Raw genomic sequence first — 23,371 nt, 5'->3', positions numbered from 1 at the left:
ATTAAATAATCCCCCCCATCAGTCTACACACAATACCCTATAATGACAAAGTAAAAGCAGTTTTTTTTAGTCATTTTTGCTAATATATATATTTTAACTGAAATATGACATTTACATAAGTATTCAGACACTTCGCTCAGTATTTTGTTGAAGCACCTTTGGCAGTGATTACAGCCTTGAGTCTTCTTGGGTATGATGCTACAACCTTGGCACACCTGTATTTTGTCTTTCTCCCATTCTTCTCTGCAGATCCTTTCAAGCTCTGTCAGGTTGGATGGGGAGATTCGCTGCACAGCTATTCTCAGGTCTCTCCAGAGATGTTCGATCGGGTTCAAGTCCGGGCTCTGGCTGGGCCACTCAAGGACATTCAGAGACTTGTCCTGAAGCCACTCCTGCGTTGTCTTGGCTGTGTGCTTAGGGTCATTGTCCTGTTGGAAGGTGAACCTTCGCCCCAGTCTGAGGTCCTGAGGGCTCTAGAGCAGGTTTTCATCAAGGATCTCTCTGTACTTTGCTGTGTTCATCTTTGCATCACTCCTGACTCGTCTCCCAGTCCCTGCCACTGAAAAATTAAATCCCCACAGCATGATGCTGCCACCACCATGCTTCACTGTAGGGATGGTGCCAGGTTTCCTCCAGACGTAACGCTTGGCATTCAGGTCAAAGAGTTCAAAAACTCGAAGCGGGATGACGTGCCTTTTACTGAGGAGTGGCTTCCGTCTGACCACTCTACCATAAAGGCCTGATTGGTGGAGGGCTGCAAAGATGGTTGTCCTTCTGGAAGGTTCTCCCATCTCCACAGAGGAACTCTAGAGCTCTGTCAGAGTGACCATCGGGTTCTTGGTCACCTCCCTGACCAAGGCCCTTCTCCCCTGATTGCTCAGTTTGGCTGGACGGCCAGCTCTAGGAAGAGTCTTGGTGGTTCCAAACTTCTTCCATTTAAGAATGATGAGGCCACTTTGTTTTTGGGGACTTTCAATGCTACAGAATTGTTGTAGTACCCTTCCCCAGATCTGTGCTTCGACACGATCCTGTCTTGGAGCTCTACGGACATTTCTTCGACCTCATGGCTTGGTTTTTGCTCTGACATGCATTGTCAACTGTCAGACCTTATATAGAAAGGTGGGTGCCTTTCAAAACCATTTCCAATCAATTTAATTTACCACATGTGAACTCCAATCAAGTTGTAGAAACATCTCAAGGATGATACATTGAGTCTCTAAGCAAAGGTCTGAATACTTATGTAAATAAGGTATCTGTTTTTCATGTTTAATGCATTTGTTAAAATTTCTAAAAACCTTTTTTCGCATTATAATTATGGGGTATTTTGTGTGTAGATTGCTGAGGATGTGTATTTATTTAATCCATTTTAGAAAAAGGCTGTAACGTTACAAAATGGAAAAAGTCAAGGGGTCTGAACACTTTCCGGAGGCACAATTAATACAATTAACTAAATAGTCAGAAGTAATTGAAATACATATTTCAAATACAAATAACGGAAATAGTGCGCAACTCTGGGTGCACAGCACGTAGCATAAACACACAGCAACCAACTCTGTTTTCTGTCTGCTTGCTGATATGAATGCATTTCCCCAGTGATTTTATAAATGCAAACATTGTTATTGCCAATACCGAGTCTTAACAGCTCCGGCCTTGTTCGTCTTACTTATTTATCAAATGGAATATTTTCAAGGTTGATGGGTTTCAGGAAAGAATTGAATCCAGCATCTCACAAACACGGTAATACCACAGTGGACTTCCACTATCACACATCACAGGCCTCAATAAACAGCCCGTTACATCAAGATAAACCGTGTGTGTGTGTGTGTGTGTGTGTGTGTGTGTGTGTGTGTGTGTGTGTGTGTGTGTGTGTGTGTGTGTGTGTGTGTGTGTGTGTGTGTGTGTGTGTGTGTGTACATGTCTCTGTGTGTCAACCCATCACCTTATCAAAGTTGTGCATCTGCTCTCGGTTGGTGAGCCAGGACTCCAGGTCCGGAGCGCTTTGGATGACGAAGGCCTCATAGTCCGCAAACATTGTGGTAAACCTGCTAGCGAACACCTCCCTCAGCTGTACATTCAGCTTAGCGTTCCTCAGCTCCTCCTCTTCGACTGCAGTCCTCCCCCCCTGACCCTCTCCCTCACCCCCTACCCCCCTCAGGGCTTCCACACGGACCCCCGTTCTCTTAGCCAGAGCCTGGAGTCTTTCCAGAGTAGCGTTCCCTTGGAGAAGCTCCAACACAGCTAACTGTTCCCCGCCTAGGTTCCCATTCCTCCCATCGTCCTCTAGCTCCCTTAGGGCCTGTTGGCTCTTCAGACCAGGGTGACGGGTAGAGACGGACCCAGGGGTGGTGGTGGTGGTGGGGACAGAGGCTGGAGGAGCGCCCCCCACTGGGGATATTCCATAGCGGAGGAGGACTTCACTGAGCTCCTGGATGAACTCTGGTTTGTTAGGGAACTGGGGGAAGTCCTCAGGCAGCTCGATGCAGTGGTTGTCAATGTCCACGAAGCACAGGTTAGCCTGTTAGGAGAGAGGGAGGTTTGGAATAAGATGAAAGATTAAACAACAATTATAACATAGCTATTGCTCAATGAATAGAAACTCAGAGAGGGGTGTGTTGGGGTTGGGGTTGGGGAATGGACATGCACAGATTGAGTATTGGGTAACTGGGTCAGTATGTGATTGACATGAAAAAGAGATTAATGTCAGTAATAAACCCAAATCTGACATAATTGAGTTACTGTGACAAACCACCAGCATTACGACATAAACCCTGTGCTCAAGGGTAGTGTGCCAGACAGAAACAAACACACACGCTTGCACACCAATCACAACCACAATTCACATAAAATCACACATACAAATTCAAACACACCTACCATCCCTGGTGTCTTACTCTAACAGACAAAGCAACACACTCAAAAACCAACCACAATGACAGCTTACAGTGGTAGAAACGGGGCTTACAGCCTTCTCTCCCCAAGCCCCAGTCTAATGTATTACACTGTCACTCCAGCTCTATAGCACTCCTCCATCTGAGACACACAGGGGAACAATGATACTGCACACACACACACACACACACACACACACACACACACACACACACACACACACACACACACACACACACACACACACACACACACACACACACACACACACACACACACACACACACACACACACACACACTTCCAGGCTCTACTGTCCCTGTGGGAGGATGACTAGGAGTTACTGTGCACCTGAATACATGACATTAGCATTTACTGTCTGGCATCTGAAACGCTAGGTTTACTACCAATTGACTATAGTTTAATAACAGCATTTGCTAGGCTCCAGATGTGAATTTCAAAACTTAACATTTTCTTCTCCATGTATTTCTGGGTCCAGGTTTGACTCATGTGCATGACTCTGTGAGGGCTGCATCAGCTGTCTGTGCACAGATCTGACCTGATGTGGATTGGCCTAACGGAGGTTTATTTAGGTAGCGGAGAAGACTGCAGGCCATCCGCCTGATTTAGGAGCTGCGGAAAAAAGAGCACGCACCCCGCTGGGTGATTGTACAGGCACACAATGTTTGGCCTAGTTTCGGTTAAAAGCCATGGGTTCCTCTTTTGCATTCAATAGAAAGGATGGAGGATCAAGAGGGACAAAATTACATGAAACGGTTGGCATTCATGAGTGTGTGCATGTGCATGTACTTGTTTGGTATTTTCTATGCAAACATGACTAATATGATTAGGAGACAAATGATTGTTCTGCCATTTGAAATGGAAATGAGATGAATTCTTTCTACAGAGCCAGGGGTTAAAAAAGGCAAGTCATTCATTCATTCACATCCTCTCTCTATGATCCTTCCCTTCTTTCCGTTTGCTTTCAGCTCCTCTTTCATCCCTCCATTTCATCCTCCTCACTTCAAAGAATCAATCAGAAAAGAGAGATATTCCTAAATTAAAACATTTGGCACCGTGTGATCTTTAGGGGAGGATCCGGAGGAACACAGGGGGGCAGACAATTGGATTGTGAGGAGGCAGGAGCAGCACCAGGGAACGTCGTCGGGTGCCGCACTGACTCGGATAATTACCACGCATACGGAATGGGACAGATTAATGAGCGGTGGGAGGGAGGGAGAGCCCTGAAGCTGGGGATCTCTTTGGGACGTTCCAGACCATTAGGAGTCTTATCTCGTCCCCACACACACTTGCTGTGCACCGAGGGTTCCATCGCTTTCACTGTCGGAGGAGGAGGCCGCTCAAGCTGGGAGGAGGGAGAGGGTATAGACACACACACGATCCCAAAATCCACTAAGCCGTTCTAGAGAAATGTCCGTTTGAGTTCCTTCCACACAGGAGTAATAGGGGTCTATGCAAACACATTGGGCTGTGAGTGACAAAACCAATAGCAGTATCTCAGAGAGGTTTAAGTGCTTTCCAACAAATGAACTTCTAATAGACATTCCTCCACAATAACAGTCTGAAAGCGGCATTTTTCCACTTCCCGCTCAGTCTGAATAGAAGCCAGGTTGTCTGCCTGTGTGGGTGGGAGGCTCATTGTGCAGAGTCAGGGTTGGATGGCCTTGGACAGTGTGCATTCAGCAACAATGAGCCCTTACTGTAACTGCCTATTGTGTGGAGACACACACTTACAAATAAATAAAAAAACAGACCCATTCGCAGTTGCATACACACACTGACACACACAGTAGCCCATACCTCCTGTGGCAGCTCTAGTTTGGAGCGGTCGGTGCCCTCCTTGGACTGCAGGCCCATGAGGTAGGGCACGGGGGCATCCAGGAAGTGCAGCAGTGAGGCGGGTAGGATGGGCACGTAGACATGCTGCCACTGGAACGGGAAGAGCAGGGTGGTGATGCCCTCCGCAACTGTCATCAACCGCTGGTAGTCTGGAGAGAGGTAGGGTGAGGGAAGGAAGGGGGGTAAGTTGGGAGGGGGAGAGGTGGTTGAAAAGGAGGGGTGGAGTGAGTGATTGGGGGGGTAATAAAAAGGGAGATGTTAGAAAGAAGAAGAAGCAGAGAATCACTTTAAATCAACCAATCCAAATTGAATCTGGGGGCAATACGGGTGGAATTCTGTTTTGATGGATTCAATTTAAAATCACCATTCTCTTCTCTGTGTGTGTGTGTGTGTGTGTGTGTGTGTGTGTGTGTGTGTGTGTGTGTGTGTGTGTGTGTGTGTGTGTGTGTGTGTGTGTGTGTGTGTGTGTGTGTGTGTGTGTGTGTGTGTGTGTGTGTGTGTGTGTGTGTGTGTGTGTGTGTGTGTGTGTGTGTGTGTGTGTGTGTGTGTGTGTGTGTGTGTGTGTGTGTGTGTGTGTGTGTGTGTGTGTGTGTGTGTGTGTGTGTGTGTGTGTGTGTGTGTGTGTGTGTGTGTGTGTGTGTGTGTGTGTGTGTGTGTGTGTGTGTGTGTGTGTGTGTGTGTGTGTGTGTGTGTGTGTGTGGGTTCATGTGTGTGTGTGTGTTTGCCTGCAGTGTCTCCTGTTCCTGATTAAAGATTAGGACCAGTGATCTCAGACTGGCTTTGCTATTGAGTTTAAGAGTTCCATCATCAGATATGAATAAAATGATCAGACCATAAGCCTGACTGACCTCCATCATAAAACAGCAGCACGCTACACCAATTTATCCACTCAACCCCTCTCCCTCCACCCTTTCCTCCATCCCTCACTCGCTTTCACGCTCACCGCTGCTCAGGCACAGCAGTTCTGTGTACTTTCATTCAAAATGCGTTACACTTTTCAAGGTCGACAAAGCATTAAACAAAGACCTAGCCAATTTACATTCTACAAGAGAACTAGGGGACCTGGCATGTTTATATTGCGTGTGTCTGAGAGTCTGTGTGTGTGTGTGTGTGTGTGTGTGTGTATGTGTGTGTGTGTGGGCGTGCATCTACCTTTCCTCAAAGTCCGTCTGCAAGTGACCACCTTGCCACTCAGATATAAATACACACAGACCATCGCATGCGAATCACACACAGATGGATGCTCTCCTACAGACACATGGACAGACACTAATTTGCCCTCTCTCTATTCCCAAATCAACCCCCCCGGAACAGACATATAAGGACTCAGGTAATATATTCCAATACAGAGCATGGATCCAGACTGGCTACATCTTCTCTCTGTCCCTGAGACCATTGGTCGGTTACTGTGTATTAGACAAAGCAGCTGTAAGGCTCCAGATGCTCTTTCAGAGAGGTGACAGCAGCTCTACTTTAGCATCTCCTCCTCTCGGCCTCATGTGTGACTAATCATACTAATAACACGCTAACACTAACGCTGTGGAAAGAGCACACCAGACCTGGCCATTAATCAGTGTGTGTGTGTGTGTGTGTGTGTGTGTGTGTGTGTGTGTGTGTGTGTGCACGCGCACACTGCAGGAGCACCTGTGTCCATTAGCCACTGTCGGCACCTCGAATTCTCAATTTTGAGGCCTGGCTTCAAACAAGTCATTAGGAACAGGACAGGGGTGCTGGCAGGCGCAACTGTAATGGACGTTATACATCTCAGACTGAAGAGGGGCATAACTCACCCCACCTGCCATCCTGCCTCCCGTGGAGATGACTCGTAGTGAAGGAGCGAAGGAAGGGGGTCCGGTGTGAAAAGGTGTGTGTGCGGGGGGAGGGGCATCTGTAGGGGCTCCGACTTATAGGGTATTTATGAGAAAACTAGAAGACGCACACGATAGATAGGCGTAACAATACCCCGATAAAAGACTTGCGCCACAGGACAAGCAGAAAATGGAACGAGAGTCCTCCCGAAACCCTGTGAAGGTGTGGTTTGAGAATCACAGTCACGCATTGTATACGATTGGATCTCAGATAAGAAAAGGGAGACAGAGAAATGAGATGAAGAGCAACACACACAGAGAAAGTGTGGTAGCGAAAGAGCGAGACGAAGTGAGAAAGAGTGGGAGAAACCGAGAGAAAGACAGAACTAAAAAGAGAGTGTGAGAGTTGGTGAGTAAACTTGCTAGCTCAGCTGTGGTGCACTGCACACCCACACACTCGTACAATAACACACTGACCGTACACAAGCCAAACCCCTCATACTGCAATACTCAATTCTGTATGAGGGGGAAACCTAGAAGAGCTGCAGATAACTTGGAACTTTTACATGGCTTTACTAAAGCAATGCATACAAAAGGAAACTACACAGCACACTAACACCCATGTATTTGTATAGCATTTGCCCTTCGGCTTCTAGTCTACCAAAGAAACGCTGGCAATCATTTTACCGGTAACTTCTTCAAAGTGCTGCCAACAACCAAGGGGTCAATTGCTTGAACATGCCTTTTTGGCATTCCCTGTGGGAAACCAGTCTCTCTCTGAAATAAACCAAGCAATTAGAGCCACAACAAGGGAGATAAGAGCCTCAAAAAATGAGGATAACCCAGTTTATTACCAAATATACTCACAAGCCTCTGCGTGTCGAGGGTTTTTAACTTGACACATCCTGCTCTGTGATGCAGCGACCGAAAGAGTGATTGTTATTAAAAGGATGGTTCGTGGTACTTCACTCACGTCTCATCCACTCTATCCCCGCTTTCCTTCCCTTCTCATCCACTCTATCCCCGCTTTCCTTCCCCTCTCATCCACTCTATCCCCGCTTTCCTTCCCCTCTCATCCACTCTATCCCCGCTTTCCTTCCCCTCTCATCCACTCTATCCCCGCTTTCCTTCCCCTCTCATCCACTCTATCCCCGCTTTCCTTCCCCTCTCATCCACTCTATCCCCGCTTTCCTTCCCCTCTCATCCACTCTATCCCCGCTTTCCTTCCCCTCTCATCCACTCTATCCCCGCTTTCCTTCCCCTCTCATCCACTCTATCCCCGCTTTCCTTCCCCTCTCATCCACTCTATCCCCGTTCCTTCCTTCCCCTCTCATCCACTCTATCCCCGCTTTCCTTCCCCTCTCATCCACTCTATCCCCGCTTTCCTTCCCCTCTCATCCACTCTATCCCCGCTTTCCTTCCCCTCTCATCCACTCTATCCCCGCTTTCCTTCCCCTCTCATCCACTCTATCCCCGCTTTCCTTCCCCTCTCATCCACTCTATCCCCGCTTTCCTTCCCCTTCTCATTCCTCCCCGCTTTCCTTCCCCTCTCATCCACTCTATCCCCGCTTTCCTTCCCCTCTCATCCACTCTATCCCCGCTTTCCTTCCCTTCTCATCCACTCTATCCCCGCTTTCCTTCCCTTCTCATCCACTCTATCCCCGCTTTCCTTCCCTTCTCATCCACTCTATCCCCGCTTTCCTTCCCCTCTCATCCACTCTATCCCCGCTTTCCTTCCCCTCTCATCCACTCTATCCCCGCTTTCCTTCCCCTCTCATCCACTCTATCCCCGCTTTCCTTCCCCTCTCATCCACTCTATCCCCGCTTTCCTTCCCTCTCATCCACTCTATCCCCTCTCATCCACTCTTCCCCCTTCCTTCATCTCATCCACTCTATCCCCGCTTTCCTTCCCTTCTCATCCACTCTATCCCCGCTTTCCTTCCCTTCTCATCCACTCTATCCCCGCTTTCCTTCCCCTCTCATCCACTCTATCCCCGCTTTCCTTCCCCTCTCATCCACTCTATCCCCGCTTTCCTTCCCCTCTCATCCACTCTATCCCCGCGTTCCTTCCCCTCTCATCCACTCTATCCCCGCTTTCCTTCCCCTCTCATCCACTCTATCCCCGCTTTCCTTCCCCTCTCATCCACTCTATCCCCGCTTTCCTTCCCCTCTCATCCACTCTATCCCCGCTTTCCTTCCCCTCTCATCCACTCTATCCCCGCTTTCCTTCCCCTCTCATCCACTCTATCCCCGCTTTCCTTCCCTTCTCATCCACTCTATTCCCGCTTTCCTTCCCCTCTCATCCACTCTATCCCCGCTTTCCTTCCCCTCTCATCCATGGTTATGATCGTATTATGTGAAGTTTATCCCCTTATTCAATACGATTATGCTGCGTCTCGACAGACTTCATTAATACATAAGCCGTGATGATTTGACACCAGCTCTTCCTAATTTAATATTCAACCCGTCAGAAGTCAGACTCCAGTTTTCCCCAACACGAAAAACATCAAAGCACCCTACAAAAGCTCATAGGGGGTGAGGTGGGGGGGGGATAAGAGTGGAAAAAACTGAATAATATCACTCTCTCGTCCGATGTTGACCTCAGCTGAACTACGGTGGGGGGTGATTTCAGGCAGAGATGATGCGAGAGTGTTCAACTCTATTTTGCAGGGCCGTTAAACTTTCACAAGACCTTCCAATACTGCTTTCCAATGGAGGTTTACGTGTAAAATATTGTATATTATTGCTTGATAAATAGGGGAATGCATTGCATTGTCAACATCTGTCGGGCGGCAGGGTAGCCTAGTGGTTAGAGTGTTGGACTAGTAACCGAAAGGTTGCAAGTTCAAATCCAAGGTACAAATCTGTCATTCTGCCCCTGAACAACCCACTATTCCTAGGCCGTCCTTGAAAATAAGAATTTGTTCTTAACTGACTTGCCTAGTTAAATAAATAAATAAATAAATACAATTGTAGATACAGTTGATCACAATGTTGCTGAGGCCAAGTGGAAAATGCGAACGGAAGAGACAAAGATCGGCATCTGTGTTTCAAAGCTGATCATATGACACGAGGCAACTCATAGTGAAACTGTCAGTCATTGGGACTGGTCCCTATCAGACACAGTCTCAGAAGGGAAGAGACAAGCCAATAATGGTAAACAACAGAAACCAGGTGCACTCCCAGCACAGAGAGAGGGGAGAAGGAGACATGGTGTAAAATCCCCTCATTTTCATACGAACAGTATGCGTTTGAGCAACCACCTCATTGTGTGCTGACTGACTAAGTCTCTCTGGATGAATGCAGCGATTTTTCTGCTATTGAAATCCTTGGGCGGGCCGCCTAAGCGTTTTATTCTGGTCGCCTAATTTTCAGGATGGAAAAGCGCTTTCAGTGTCGACTAAAACTAAAAGACTAAAAGACTAAAACCAGATATAATGTATAGAAGAAGATAATGGGACCTGTATATTTTGTATTCGTTATATAATATTTGAGAACTAACAATCACCAAAATAAAAGTCTGGGAGAATTGAAAGATCCCCAAAGAATGATTTTAGCAGTATACATTTTAATATTATGTTTGAGCAAAAGAAAACAGCATTACCCATCACTAAATGCATAGAAATGCAGGAAATTTGCTTTAAAACAAAAAAAAATGTTCTCAGCTCTGTGGTAGAATATGTTGAATCACAGAAAATGTGCTTTAAAACCGCAACCATTTCTCTCAACTGCATGTCAACTTGTGTAGAATTGCAGAATTTTTTTTTTATTACAAAAAATGCTTAGCTCCATGGAGAAATGTGTAGACTTGGAAGAAATTTGCTTAAAAATGCCAAAGTCTCTACACTGCCAAGACGGGGCCTCAAAAATTCGCTTTAAAACTGCGCCCCTGCCACACCCACCACCTAAACCCATTTTTGATCAAGAAAAAGACCCTGGAATGACTAAAATAGTGATTAAATCATATTATTAATTACATCTCAGACCCATGCCCTCCACTGAGCTGCGGGATTGGACTAAAAGCTTGCCTGCCACTTCCTTCCCAATGTGCCCTGGTCAAAGATAGTCCACAATATAGGGAATAGGGTGCATTGGGACCCATCCACAGAACATGTTACAGATGCAGTTTCCGTGCATCAACCCTTCCATGAAAGCACCTCCAGGCTAATCAAGCACATTGTTTTTATTATAGAGGAATTAGAATGCCGTTTAGCAGCCGTGTCGCAGGGTAGGAGCTAAATGGGATGCCGCCAACGCTTCCCGGTGAAAAATGAGGAACATTAAAACGTTACTGGAATGTTTTTTTCATTCGGAGTGAGAGGTTAGTCACTCTGTTTCCGTCTGACAGTTGGTTGAATAAATTAAACATGGGAGATCATTTCTCATCAAAGGATAGACGACAGATGAGTGGGGATGGATGGGAGCGGAGGGGTGGATGAGGATGAGAGGAGTGGTAGGAGGAGGGAGAGGCCCGTCTCTGTCGTTTTCTCTCAAGCAGACAGAAATGGCATGGTGCTAGTAACAGTGGAGTCCCTTTGTTTGACTGCCATCAACTCAACTAATGAACTCCCATGCATTACAGATCATTACATTAGCGACATTAAACTCCATCAATTCTAAAACAAATCAAGAGCCACTTAATGGAAACTCGCAACCCATTAATTCATTAGGCAAGACTACTTTCCATTACAAAGGACGCCAATGGACCAGAACCACGCAATCAAACATTCAACACACAAGAAGCACTCTCAATGTCTCTTTCTCTGCAACAGTCAACCAGCCAATCAGATAATGGCATCCTGTAGTTTAGTCTACTGTATTCTACAGGGAAGTCTACAGACTACTGTCTGGCTGTTGGTCCGTTGACTGACCATGCTTCCTAATCCTGCTGCTGTCCAGTCAGTCAACCTACATAGCTCCAGTCCCAGGGAGAGGAACGACACTCTACCAGCCCAGATTACAGTAGTCTAATCCTAAACTCATTTGGGCCAGGGAGTCAGGGGCAGGACCACAGATGACACCCCAGGAATGACACAGCCAGTCATGTTCCATTGGCTCCAGCTGAGGGGATGTGTTGAGGAATAGGGAGGAATGACTTATCCGAACCATCCCCCAACCTGGTATCAGTCAACATCATACCACCTGGCTGGAGAAGCAACCCCCACTCAACAACCTGCTGCCAAGGAATGTAGAGGCAGAGAGGAGAGTGTGTGTGTGTGTGTGTGTGTGTGTGTGTGTGTGTGTGTAGGTATAATAAGCATCTCTTACCCTGTGAGTAGAGCAGAATCTGCATCTCCAGCAGGGTACAGTTGAACAGCTGCACCAGGTTCTCTACCCCCAGCAGAGTGAAGGTCTGGCCCAGAGGGAAGTCAGCCAGAGGCAGCTCCCCGGGCCCAGGACGCTGACATACGATGGGCTCGTACACCCCGTGGAACTTCAGCGAGCGCCCCGGGGGGGGCAGGGGCACCTCGTACAGGATGTTGTGCACGTAGCTCTCCAGGGGGAGGGGCGGGGGTGAGGCGGCCGTGACGGCCCGGTGCATCTGGGACAGGAAACGGCGGCAGCCGTGCATGAAGGGCATGGGCGTGATCAGACACAACGCCTTGGAGACGTAGAGTGTGTCCCGCGACGCGTCGTAGCCGCCGCACGCCGCCGACCGGCACGTGGAGGAAGATGGAGAATCTGCTTCGTCGAGGCTGCTCGCCAGAGAGTCCATGCTGGAGGAGGAAGAGGAGGGGGTGGCGGAGGAAGGGTTCTCAGCCTGGTGCATCTGGTAGAGGGTCTGCATGGCCGAGCAGATCTGAGGCGACGTCACCTCCTCGTAGAAGGTGTGGACGAAGCCGTAGGTGCGAGAGCCGTCCTCCCGCGTGATCAGGAAGGAGTGGAACTGGGGCTCGCGGCTGTCTGCCTGTGTCCTGAACGACAGGCCTTTGGGCATACAGAGCTACGGAGAGAAAGACAATAATGATGATTATTAATGTGATATTAATAACTGAGATAGTTGACAGAACCAATACAGAGGCCTTACATATGAAACTACTGAGACTGCACGTACCAGACTGTGTGTACCAGACTGTGTTGGTGTGTGTAAATCTACATTCATGTGTATGTGTGTCGCATCTCTAATCAAGTCAGCATAATCTGCTTTGATAGCAGCCCAGTCAGCAACACAGCAGCCAGCATGAAATAAAATATGGTTGATTATCATTATGTTGATTTGCAGAGCTGAGCTGAATACAAAAATGCATCATAACACACACACACACACACACACACACACACACACACACACACACACACACACACACACACACACACACACACACACGTCGCTAACACAGATAAACAGGCACAGCCCTGTAGTTGGCCAATGTTCTGTTCGGAATGGATTATAAGAGTGGTGAGTGAATCATGGTTTCAACTGATCACTACTGAAAAGATAATCACTCCCACACTACCTCAATCTGTCTGTTCTGTGTGGAAACCGAGAGGCAAATGAAAAACATCCGAAATGCTGCATTTTCTCCCCAGAAATGAGATTCTATACGCTTCCAAATCAAATCCTTCTATCCCAAGAAATATCATGAAACCATACGGATCAAGGAGAAAATATTCCTCCATGGAAAAGGGAGGGAGTTGAAACCTGTTAAAGATGACAAAGGGACTCTAATATCCTTTTGCAACAATTGGGCCCATCTGTGCTAATGAGCGATGGAGTTGGTCCCATTAACCTGCACATTTTCGACCTACTGAAGGTTGAAACCGTGGAAACATCAATATCAACAGGCAATCATCTACTACAACTCTGCATTCATGTTGGAGAACATTTCCCTAAACCAACACTGCTCTGAAACACATTATACAGTATCAACAACTCAACACTCTCTGACGTGTTGCATACAAGTGACTCCGTAGCACAGCGGCTTCATCTAATCCCATTGACACACTTCCATTGAAGTCTCCCTCAAAACTCTCTCCCTGTTCTAACAAAGGGAGCAGAAACTGTTGACGGTTTACAGTAAAGGCTCCAGGCTTAAATGTCATCCCACCCTCCTGTCAACCGTAACTGTGTCTGGGGCCATCAACCTGGGTCTCAGCTCTGTTAGGCTCAAAATTACTTCCGATAGACATTTCCGAATTCCTAGCAGAACATTTCACAGTTTTATTGGATAATCCCAGGTAATGTTCCCATGGTGTTAAACTATCCCCTTATTCCGGCACGGACACAGGAATTGTGGGGGTTCTGGGTGAATGACGCACTGTTGATTATGGAGCAATAAGCTCAACAAACTGAAACGCATACACATTCATACTCACACACACATTCATACTCACACACACACACACACACACACACACACACACACACACACACACACACACACACACACACACACACACACACACACACACACACACACACACACACACACACACACACACACACACACACACACACACACCCTTGGCCACTTTCTCACACACACACACACACAGCTCTCCTTATTCACACACACTCATGCATATCCTTGGGCACTCTCTCACACACACAGCTCTCCTTATTCTCACACACACACTCATGCATATCCTTAGGCACTCTCTCATACACACAGCTCTCCTTATTCTCACACACACACTCATGCATATCCTTGGGCACTCTCTCATACACACAGCTCTCCTTATTCACACACACACACCTGACTCAGGGCCCGATTAACAAGAAAATCTAATTAGTGCCAACATCAGACAGATAGAGCGACGGACAGAGCGATGGACGGACCGATGGACAGACGGAGAGACAGAGAGATAAATAAATAGAGGGAGAGAAATAAATAATAATCGAGGGGGGATTTATGAGAAAAGGATTGGGATATGAGAAGCAATCATCAGAAGGGCTTTATTGCTAGGCCCAAAGGGGCAGGAAGCATGATTACACTAAGGTCACCCTATGGGCAGAGAGAGTAGAGATGAGAGAGGAGGGGAATGAAGGGAGAGTGGGAAAGGGGATAAGGATGGTGAGCGGGATGGAGATACTATAGGTATGAATAAAGGGGGTTATGTTGAGGCAAGCAGGGAGAGGGCTGAGATTCATAATGGTTCTGCCATCGAAGCCTTCATCGGTGCACTTCAGACCTGGACATGCTTGTTTCATTTCAGTCCTGGACCTGCTTGGAATGCACCGCACAATGGGCCGTCGTTTCCATGCCGACGTAAGCGGAGAACCCGGTGTTAATAATTCAGCGGTTCTGACGCCAGTGTGTGACGTAATGGACAGCACCAACGGAAAAATAGTGACCTTGCATCACGAGAGGCAGCGGTCAGCCGACACCCAGCGCTTCCTGAACCTCCTCTATAGGGATTTGAGGGACAGGTATCGAGGTCAGCTACCTCTACTGGGGCTCAATATGCTGGGCTAGGCAAACACACACACATTGACCCACACACACACCACAAACATATGATCCCTCAACCACATACACGTCAGTGGACCCAGATCATTGAGTGACAAGTCAGCGGGACCTTTGGCACTCCCTTCCATGACAGGTCTTGAGTGATTCAATACATGACTAACATAGTCTTCTGGTTTGTAATTTCCTGCAGTGTGTGGGTTATTTAAGCAATCAGGCCCGAGAAGGTGTGGTATATGGCCAATATACCATGGCTGTAGGCTGTTCTTAGGCACAACGTTCTTAGGCACGGTATATTGGCCATATATCACAAACCCCCGAGGAGACTTATTGTTATTATAAATTGGTTACCAATGTAATTAGAGCGGTAAAAATACATGTTTTGTCATGCCCGTGGTATACGGTCTGATATATCATGGCTTTTAGCCAAATCATAATTCAGGGCTCAAACCACCCAGTTTATAAAATCCAATAAAGCACAAATACAATTTCATCATAACAATCTTAACTTTTCCCTTTTTTCTCATGAATGCAGATATTTGACAATATAAAGCTTTGTCTTATCAGATATTCCCTCCACTAAAGTTACTTTCCACCCTGGCACGCTTCCCCTCCCCTCATCCCGTCAACACGAAACTACTCAATTTAAACTGCGCCTCCTGGTTCGCACCCAGGTTCTGTCGTAACGGGCCGCGACCGTGAGGTCCGTTGGGCGATGCACAATTGGCCTGGCGTCGTCCGGGTTAGGGAGGGTTTAGCGGGTAGGGATATCCTTGTCTCATCGCGCTCCAGCGACTCCTGTGGCGGGCCGGGCGCAGTGCACGCTAACGAAGGTTGCCATGTGCACGGTGTTTCTTCCGACACATTGGTGCGGCTGGCTTTCGGGTTGGATGCGCACTGTGTTAAGAAGCAGTGCGGCTTGGTTGGGTTGTGTATCGGAGGACGCATGAGCCCAAGAGCCCGCATGAGCCTGTACGGGAGTTGTAGCGATGAGACAAGATAGTAGCTACTAACAATTGGATACCACGAAATTGGGGAGAAAACGGGGTAAATTCCCCCCAAAGAAAAAAATAAAATAAAAAAATAAAAATATATATATATATTTTTTTACCCAAACTGCAGCAAAGCAGCCACAGTCCATGTAGCGCAGCCTGCAACCCCCCCTGGGTAAATCCATAGAGACAGAAGGGATTTGGTGCCTTCGCCCCATTACCCAGGATACCCTTGAGAGAAGGCACCGCATTGTCTTAATCATGGGCCTCTCTACTCCAATGGTGTGTGTGTGCGTTATTATTTCCTAAAGCATTCGTTGGAATAATCCTAGCATGCCCTTCCTTTCCCCTGTAAACAATCTAAAAGGCCTTTCAATGCCTAGTTGGGGTATTGTTAGTCAATAGCTCCCGTTTATCCTCCACCTGTTCCCCAATAAGGTCCCTCCATCCATTCCTTCCTCCAACCCAGTTTGGTTCCCTGCTGTCCACTCATTAGATAGAATAGAGCCTGTTTATTGTCCTTCTACTCCCCTCATTCACAGTTAAGTAGGTTACTTTCTAAATGTAATCCGTTACGGTTACTAGTTGCCTGTCCAAAATTGTAATAAGTAAAGTAACTTTTGGATTACCCAAACTCAGTAATGTAATCTGATTACTTTCACTTTTGGATTACTTTCCCCTTAAGAGGCATTAGATGAAGACAAAAAGGATCCATCAAACACATGTAGTGTGTCATCATAGTGGTCTCTGACTTGTGGTCAGACTTGCTCATGTGGAACAAACTAAAACACGTCCTGTTTTTCAATGCTGAATTGAACGTCACTGAGAAAACAGAAAAGTATCAATGTATTTTTTCACAAACATCCTTTCTGAATTAAAAAGTAATCAATAAGTAATCTAGTTTTTCAAAAGTATCTAATCTGATTACATTTTTTTTGCCAGTTACATAACTGATTATAGTTACAGTTTTTCCGTAATCAGATTACATGTAACTGATTATAAGTTATCAGCTACCCCCCAAACCTGCCCTCATTTCTCCAATATGGTCCCTCCATCCATCCATTCACCACTCAGTTTGGCTCAGAGCTCAGCGATGGTTCACCCACCATGTTGACAGCATCCTGGTCGAAAGGGTTCCACTCAACGTTCTCAGGGTAGTGGGCCAGGACTTTAGACTTAAACGTCCTCTTCAGGGGGCTCTGCTCAAAGTTCTCCCCTAGAGAGGGAGAGAGAAAGAGAGAGAGAATAATATAATAATAATAATATATGCCATTTAGCTGACGCTTTTATCCAAAGCGACTTACAGTCATGTGTGCATACATTCTACGTATGGAGAGAAGTCAAGTCACTGGACAACCAAGTTGACTAACTAAAGATATTGGTGTGTGTAAAAGTGTGTGTGTGTGTGCATAAGAGGGGGATCAAAGATCATCATAAGGGAATACAAGGAGGAAGAAAACAAGAATGAGCACAGCTGTATGTTGCACAGCATTCTGGGATATCTCAGAATGCTGTCAACAGATGTGCTACGAAGCTTTCCACTTCCCCTTCCCACAGACAACAATAAATATTTCCCCTTGCCGGCCTTTCTTGTTCTGGTTCCCCTCACTTTGCCAGCCTCATGTGTAAAACAGCAAGGTGTAGTGAACAACACATCTACATCATTAATCCCCAGCCTTTATGCTAGGCTGCTAAAAGCTTCAGTGCTTCAATGCTTTAATGGGGCAGCAGTGTGTCTAATGGAGTATAAGCAGGACCATGTTGGCTCATGTGTCAGACAGCTGCACTGACGACAACATCAGGTCCACTGAGCAAGGAGCAGCTGGGACCGTGTCATTAGCTTAGTTTAGCTAAGCAGTAATAAGATGTGTGCAATCGAGTCGTATCCATTTCCTTCACTACTGTGTGCCTTCTCTGAAGCTTCCTAGCATGGAATCAGATGACCTAGTTACTACAGACATTGTCTATTTGTTGGGGTTCAATACCAAAACTAACAAGCCATAATCATGATTGTCCAACTGTTGACTGTTGCTTCCAATCAACTCTGTTTACAAAGAAGTCTCAGTTGGCCATTAAATCTTAGTGCTAATCCAGGCACATTCTTTATTTAACTGTGGGTGACTAGGTCTCCAATACTACAGCAACAAAAGGGAGACCAACCCCCACTGATTTCAGACAAGTGAAAAGAACCGTTAGATGGGCCGGGTCGTATCGATCATGATGACCGTTTCCGCGCCTTTTGATGATACGAGCGAGGTCAGAGGGTCGTGGAAGGATGAGGAGAACGGAGGGAGGAGCAGAGTGATTGTTTTAAATGTGACACAATGAGTGGTCTCCATGGCGAATGCAACTATCTCAGATCAATGTAATGTGTTTTGCAGAGATCGTAAGATGAATAGTCTATCACCATCAGTAAGAACGATTGGAAGGTTACAGTGTTTACAACACAAGATGTACATGTTGTTGATTTAGTTTGCTGTCGTAGTGGGACAATCTCGTGGACAGTTACCATTGCAATCTTCTTCTCCTATACTAGTAAACAAGGAAATGACATACACACACAAATGGTTCGTCTCCGGAGTGTGAGGGCTGTGTGGGGGAGGAATGATGCGAGATGGGGACACACTGCTGAGTTAATGTAAGGAGATGGAAGAGTAGAGATGTTAGACAAGCCTTAACCTGCACTGCTTTGGCGGATACTGATGGCTGACGTGAGCCAGGGCTTTGGTTAACGCTTTAGGCATTAGTGTTATTGTATCAGTGTGTGTGGGTGTGTGTGTGCACGATAAGAGATGAATAATGCCTTGGGAAGTTGACATTTTGGCAGCGTTGGTGAACACTCTCCCACTCTGTCATGTAGAGACTAGAGAAAAAACAAAGGTTACAGCTGGATAATCTCAGTCCTCCAGAGGGATGTCTCTGTGTGTGTGTGTGTGTGTGTGTGTGTGTGTGTGTGTGTGTGTGTGTGTGTGTGTGTGTGTGTGTGTGTGTGTGTGTGTGTGTGTGTGTGTGTGTGTGTGTGTGTGTGTGTGTGTGTGTGTGTGTGTGTGTGTGTGTGTGTGTGTGTGTGTGTGTGTGTGTGTGTGTGTGTGTGTGTGTGTGTGTGTGTGTGTGTGTGTGTGTGTGTGTGTGTGTGTGTGTGTGTGTGTGTGTGTGTGTGTGTGTTAATCGTTGAATTTCCAACACTAGACTTTCCAGATATCCTATGCTAAATGGATGGCATGTCTTTAGCATGTAAACACAACGCCAAGACGTTCATCTGCTGTTAAGCACTCTGCATCTGCTTTTCTCTCGAAATACACACACTATCCTGCCATCTCTTGCCGTGGTGACTTGTGGGTTGCAGTGCCAGTGGGTTAGCTCCTGGTTTCTGTGTCTGTGTGGAGGTGCAGTAATCTGAACTGGCAAATGAAGGATGACTAAACTCTCTTGAGGCCCTTAGCTGAGACAAACAGGAGTGGACAGGACAGAGAGGAGAGGGCCTAAGCCTCTTTCCTCTCTAATGACACTCTCTCTCTCTCTCACTCATTCTCTCCATCTCGCTTACTCACTCTGTCTCTCAAAGTTAAACTAGGACACACATGTGAAATAAGGGAGAGAGAAAGAGAGAGAGAGGAGAAAGCCAAACCTCCACTCTCAAAAACAACAGTGAGAGAAGAGAGAAATAGCCTGGTAAAACTCTGTCATAAGAGAAAGAGGAGGAGGATGAAGGTAAAAATAGCCCACTTCAGAGGAGAGTGACTGATTCAAATAACAAGCTCTGAGAATCTGACCCACATACAAATGACCGGGGAAGGGTCGACCGGAAGAGAGAACGAGATATATATGGAAAGATAGATATGGAGAGAAGGAGGGTCTGAGGGCGAGATGGGCGAGGGTCTGAGGGCGAGATGAAAGAAGAGGAGACACTATGCAAGTTAGTATCTGAAGGGAGAGAGGGGACACTATGCAAGTTATTATCTGAGGGGAGAGAGGGGACACTATGCAAGTTAGTATCTGAAGGGAGAGAGGGGACACTATGCAAGTTAGTATCTGAAAGGAGAGAGGGGACACTATGCAAGTTAGTATCTGAAAGGAGAGAGGGGACACTATGCAAGTTAGTATCTGAAAGGAGAGAGGGGACACTATGCAAGTTAGTATCTGAAAGGAGAGAGGGGACACTATGCAAGTTATATCTGAAGGGAGAGAGGGGACACTATGCAAGTTAGTATCTGAAAGGAGAGAGGGGACACTATGCAAGTTAGTATCTGAAAGGAGAGAGGGGACACTATGCAAGTTAGTATCTGAAGGGAGAGAGGGGACACTATGCAAGTTAGTATCTGAAAGGAGAGAGGGGACACTATGCAAGTTAGTATCTGAAGGGAGAGAGGGGACACTATGCAAGTTAGTATCTGAAAGGAGAGAGGGGACACTATGCAAGTTAGTATCTGAAAGGAGAGAGGGGACACTATGCAAGTTAGTATCTGAAAGGAGAGAGGGGACACTATGCAAGTTAGTATCTGAAGGGAGAGAGGGGACACTATGCAAGTTAGTATCTGAAAGGAGAGAGGGGACACTATGCAAGTTAGTATCTGAAAGGAGAGAGGGGACACTATGCAAGTTAGTATCTGAAGGGAGAGAGGGGACACTATGCAAGTTAGTATCTGAAAGGAGAGAGGGGACACTATGCAAGTAAGTATCTGAAGGGAGAGAGGGGACACTATGCAAGTTAGTATCTGAAAGGAGAGAGGGGACACTATGCAAGTAAGTATCTGAAGGGAGAGAGGGGACACTATGCAAGTTAGTATCTGAAAGGAGAGAGGGGACACTATGCAAGTTATATCTGAAGGGAGAGAGGGGACACTATGCAAGTTAGTATGTGAAGGGAGAGAGTGGACACTATGCAAGTTAGTATGTGAAGGAAGAGAGTGGATAATATGCAAGTTAGTATGTGAAGGGAGAGAGAGTTGTACACCCCTACATGGGATTCAGTTTGTGGAGTTTACCTGCGGCTGCTGTATCGGGGTCCCTGCCTTGGCGGTCAGCCTCTAGCCATTGGTACAAAGCTATGGTGGAGGCACATGCAGAAAAGGGACAGAGGAAACAAACAAAAAAACAGCCCATGTCAAAACAAACGCAAACAAAGCACACAAAAGCAAAATGAATCGATGATTAAAGCATGATGAATGTGACGAGCATGAACATGAAACGTAAGTCTGACACATCAAAACAGAACATAGCAACATGGGAAATAAACATGGCAAGTCCCAATAGTCTCAAACCGCTTCCTTTCCTTCACGACCACGACAACATTTGATAGGTATAAGCAACACATTATCAATCTATCCAGATCTTATATGTATCAGTGGTAGTGAAGGAGAAGAGACACACTGGAGAGGCAGGCGTGTGAGAGTACTGGGGACAGACAGAGTAAATGTATTAGCATGTTGCAGTGACAGTGTGACATGATGGCGCAGAGGGTGCAGTGGCTTATGGCTTATCGTTAGTTAGTGAGCAGCAGGCTGTCTGGCTGCAGACTGGACCATGTCATTAGGATGACATTCCCTGGCAAAGTCAAAGCAGAAGCAGCCTGCCCAAACCCCGGACCTGTGGTGTAGCAGAACTCACAGCTTCAGCCAAGCACCACGATACATTTTGTTTCCTGTAGATTTCCTGAATATACCATGACAGACTGTCCAGGTGAATCCAGGCAAAAGATGTGATCCTTTATTGATGTCACTTGTTAAATCCACTTCCATCCGTGTTGATGTAGTGAATTTAATGGCTTAAAAATCCTTTGTTAACCTTTGAGACAACTGAGACATGGATTGTGTATGTGTGCCATTCAGAGGGTGAGTGGGCAAGACAAAATATTTAAGTGACTTTGAACAGGGTATGGTAGTAGGTGCCAGGCGCACCGGTTCGTGTCAAGAACTGCAATGCTGCTGGATATTTCATGCTCAACAGTTTCCCGTGTGTATCAAGAATGGTCCACCAACCATAGGACATCCAGCCAACTTGACACAACTGTGGGAAGCATTAGAGTCAACATGGGCCAGCATCCCTGTGGAATGCCTTTGACACCTTGTAGAGTCCATGCCCCGGTGAATTCAGGCTGTTCTGAGGGCAAAGAGAGGGGTGCAACTCAATATTAGGAAGGTGTTCCTGTTTGGTATACTCAGTGCACACACTCACAAGCCAGAAATGGCACCATCTTGAATCTCACACTAGCAAACATTCTCTCACACAAACATGCCTAAATCATGCATGCACACTGCACAGCCCAGTCTCTCCTATTCCAAGCAGAGTCATTCAGAGTCATCGGTCTGCAGATTAAAGGCCCTAGCTAAGTCATTAAACTTCTCCCAGACGACTGACTGACTAAGCCACAGACCTCTGACTGTCTCTCATGACTAAACAGGTCAATGACCAGAGTGGAGCCACCAGTGTGTGTTTGTGCGCGTGTGTGTTGTCTCTCACTGAAGGGATCGGCCCTGAAAACCGAGCTCTACAAACACACAAGCCCAGGAGACTGAAGGGTCAATATGGGGTCATTATGATACAGCGTCTCGCTCTCTCTCTGCCAGACTTGGATTATAGCACAGCAATACAGCAGCACATTGTGTCCGCTGGCCAGGTGTGTGTGTGCGGGGGCTGTGTAATGACAGACCCTGAGGTTAGCACTTTCTGAACCATACTCCTGTTGTACAGCTTTACGACAGCAGCACAGGGCTCTGTCAAGTCATTACAGCGGTCACTATCATTACTCCAACCCTGACATGGAGATCACACACACACTACAGCGTGTACGCATACAGGCAGGCACACGCCAACTGAATACCTCTATATCTAGGTAATATAATGACATAGCATTTATCATATTTGTAGGCTGCAATCTATGCACTTTCTCCCTCTCCCTCCCTCCCTCTCCCCCTCCTTGTCCTTCTCTGCAGACACATTCTTTATCCCAGTCTCTATTTACAGACTAGTCTGCTTTGTAAACAGCTTCAAATCTGTTGTTTTGATATGTCTGTTGTAACTGAACTGGAAGATGATTTATATAGAATGATGCTGATGAACTGGAATAAGAGAAGATAAGAGTCCTCATGGGCACGCGCACACACACATTGTGAGAAACACACACACTGTGAGACACACACACACACACACACACACACACACACACACACACACACACACACACACACACACACACACACACACACACACACACACACACACACACACACACACACACACACTGAGAAACACACACACACACACACTGTGAGAAACACACACACACACACACACACACACACACACACACACACACACACACACACACACACACACACACACACACACACACTGTGAGACACACACACAAACACACACACACACACACTGTGAGACACACACACTGTGAGAAACA

General features: G+C 46.7%; 1 protein-coding gene across 7 annotated transcripts in view; it reads right to left on the bottom strand.

Moving 5' to 3' along the window:
- Positions 1-23,371, bottom strand: part of LOC118392565 (DENN domain-containing protein 5B-like) — a 79,602-nt gene that overhangs the window by 19,255 nt on the left and 36,976 nt on the right. For 4 of the 7 annotated variants that reach the window (XM_052460210.1, XM_052460212.1, XM_052460211.1 and 1 more), the window contains exons 2-6: positions 20,943-21,002; positions 17,064-17,173; positions 11,826-12,501; positions 4,711-4,898; positions 1,940-2,515 (exon numbers count right to left, since the gene is read on the bottom strand). In XM_052460210.1, the coding sequence (XP_052316170.1) occupies positions 1,940-2,515; positions 4,711-4,898; positions 11,826-12,501; positions 17,064-17,173; positions 20,943-21,002 (1,610 nt within the window). The remainder of the gene's footprint in view (positions 1-1,939; positions 2,516-4,710; positions 4,899-11,825; positions 12,502-17,063; positions 17,174-20,942; positions 21,003-23,371) is intronic. The other 3 variants (XM_052460214.1, XM_052460215.1, XM_052460216.1) reach the window with 1 other exon arrangement.

The sequence above is a fragment of the Oncorhynchus keta genome, chromosome 13 (genome assembly GCF_023373465.1).
Source record: "Oncorhynchus keta strain PuntledgeMale-10-30-2019 chromosome 13, Oket_V2, whole genome shotgun sequence".
Lineage (NCBI taxonomy): Eukaryota > Metazoa > Chordata > Actinopteri > Salmoniformes > Salmonidae > Oncorhynchus > Oncorhynchus keta.
This window is presented reverse-complemented; position numbering and strand designations above follow the sequence as displayed.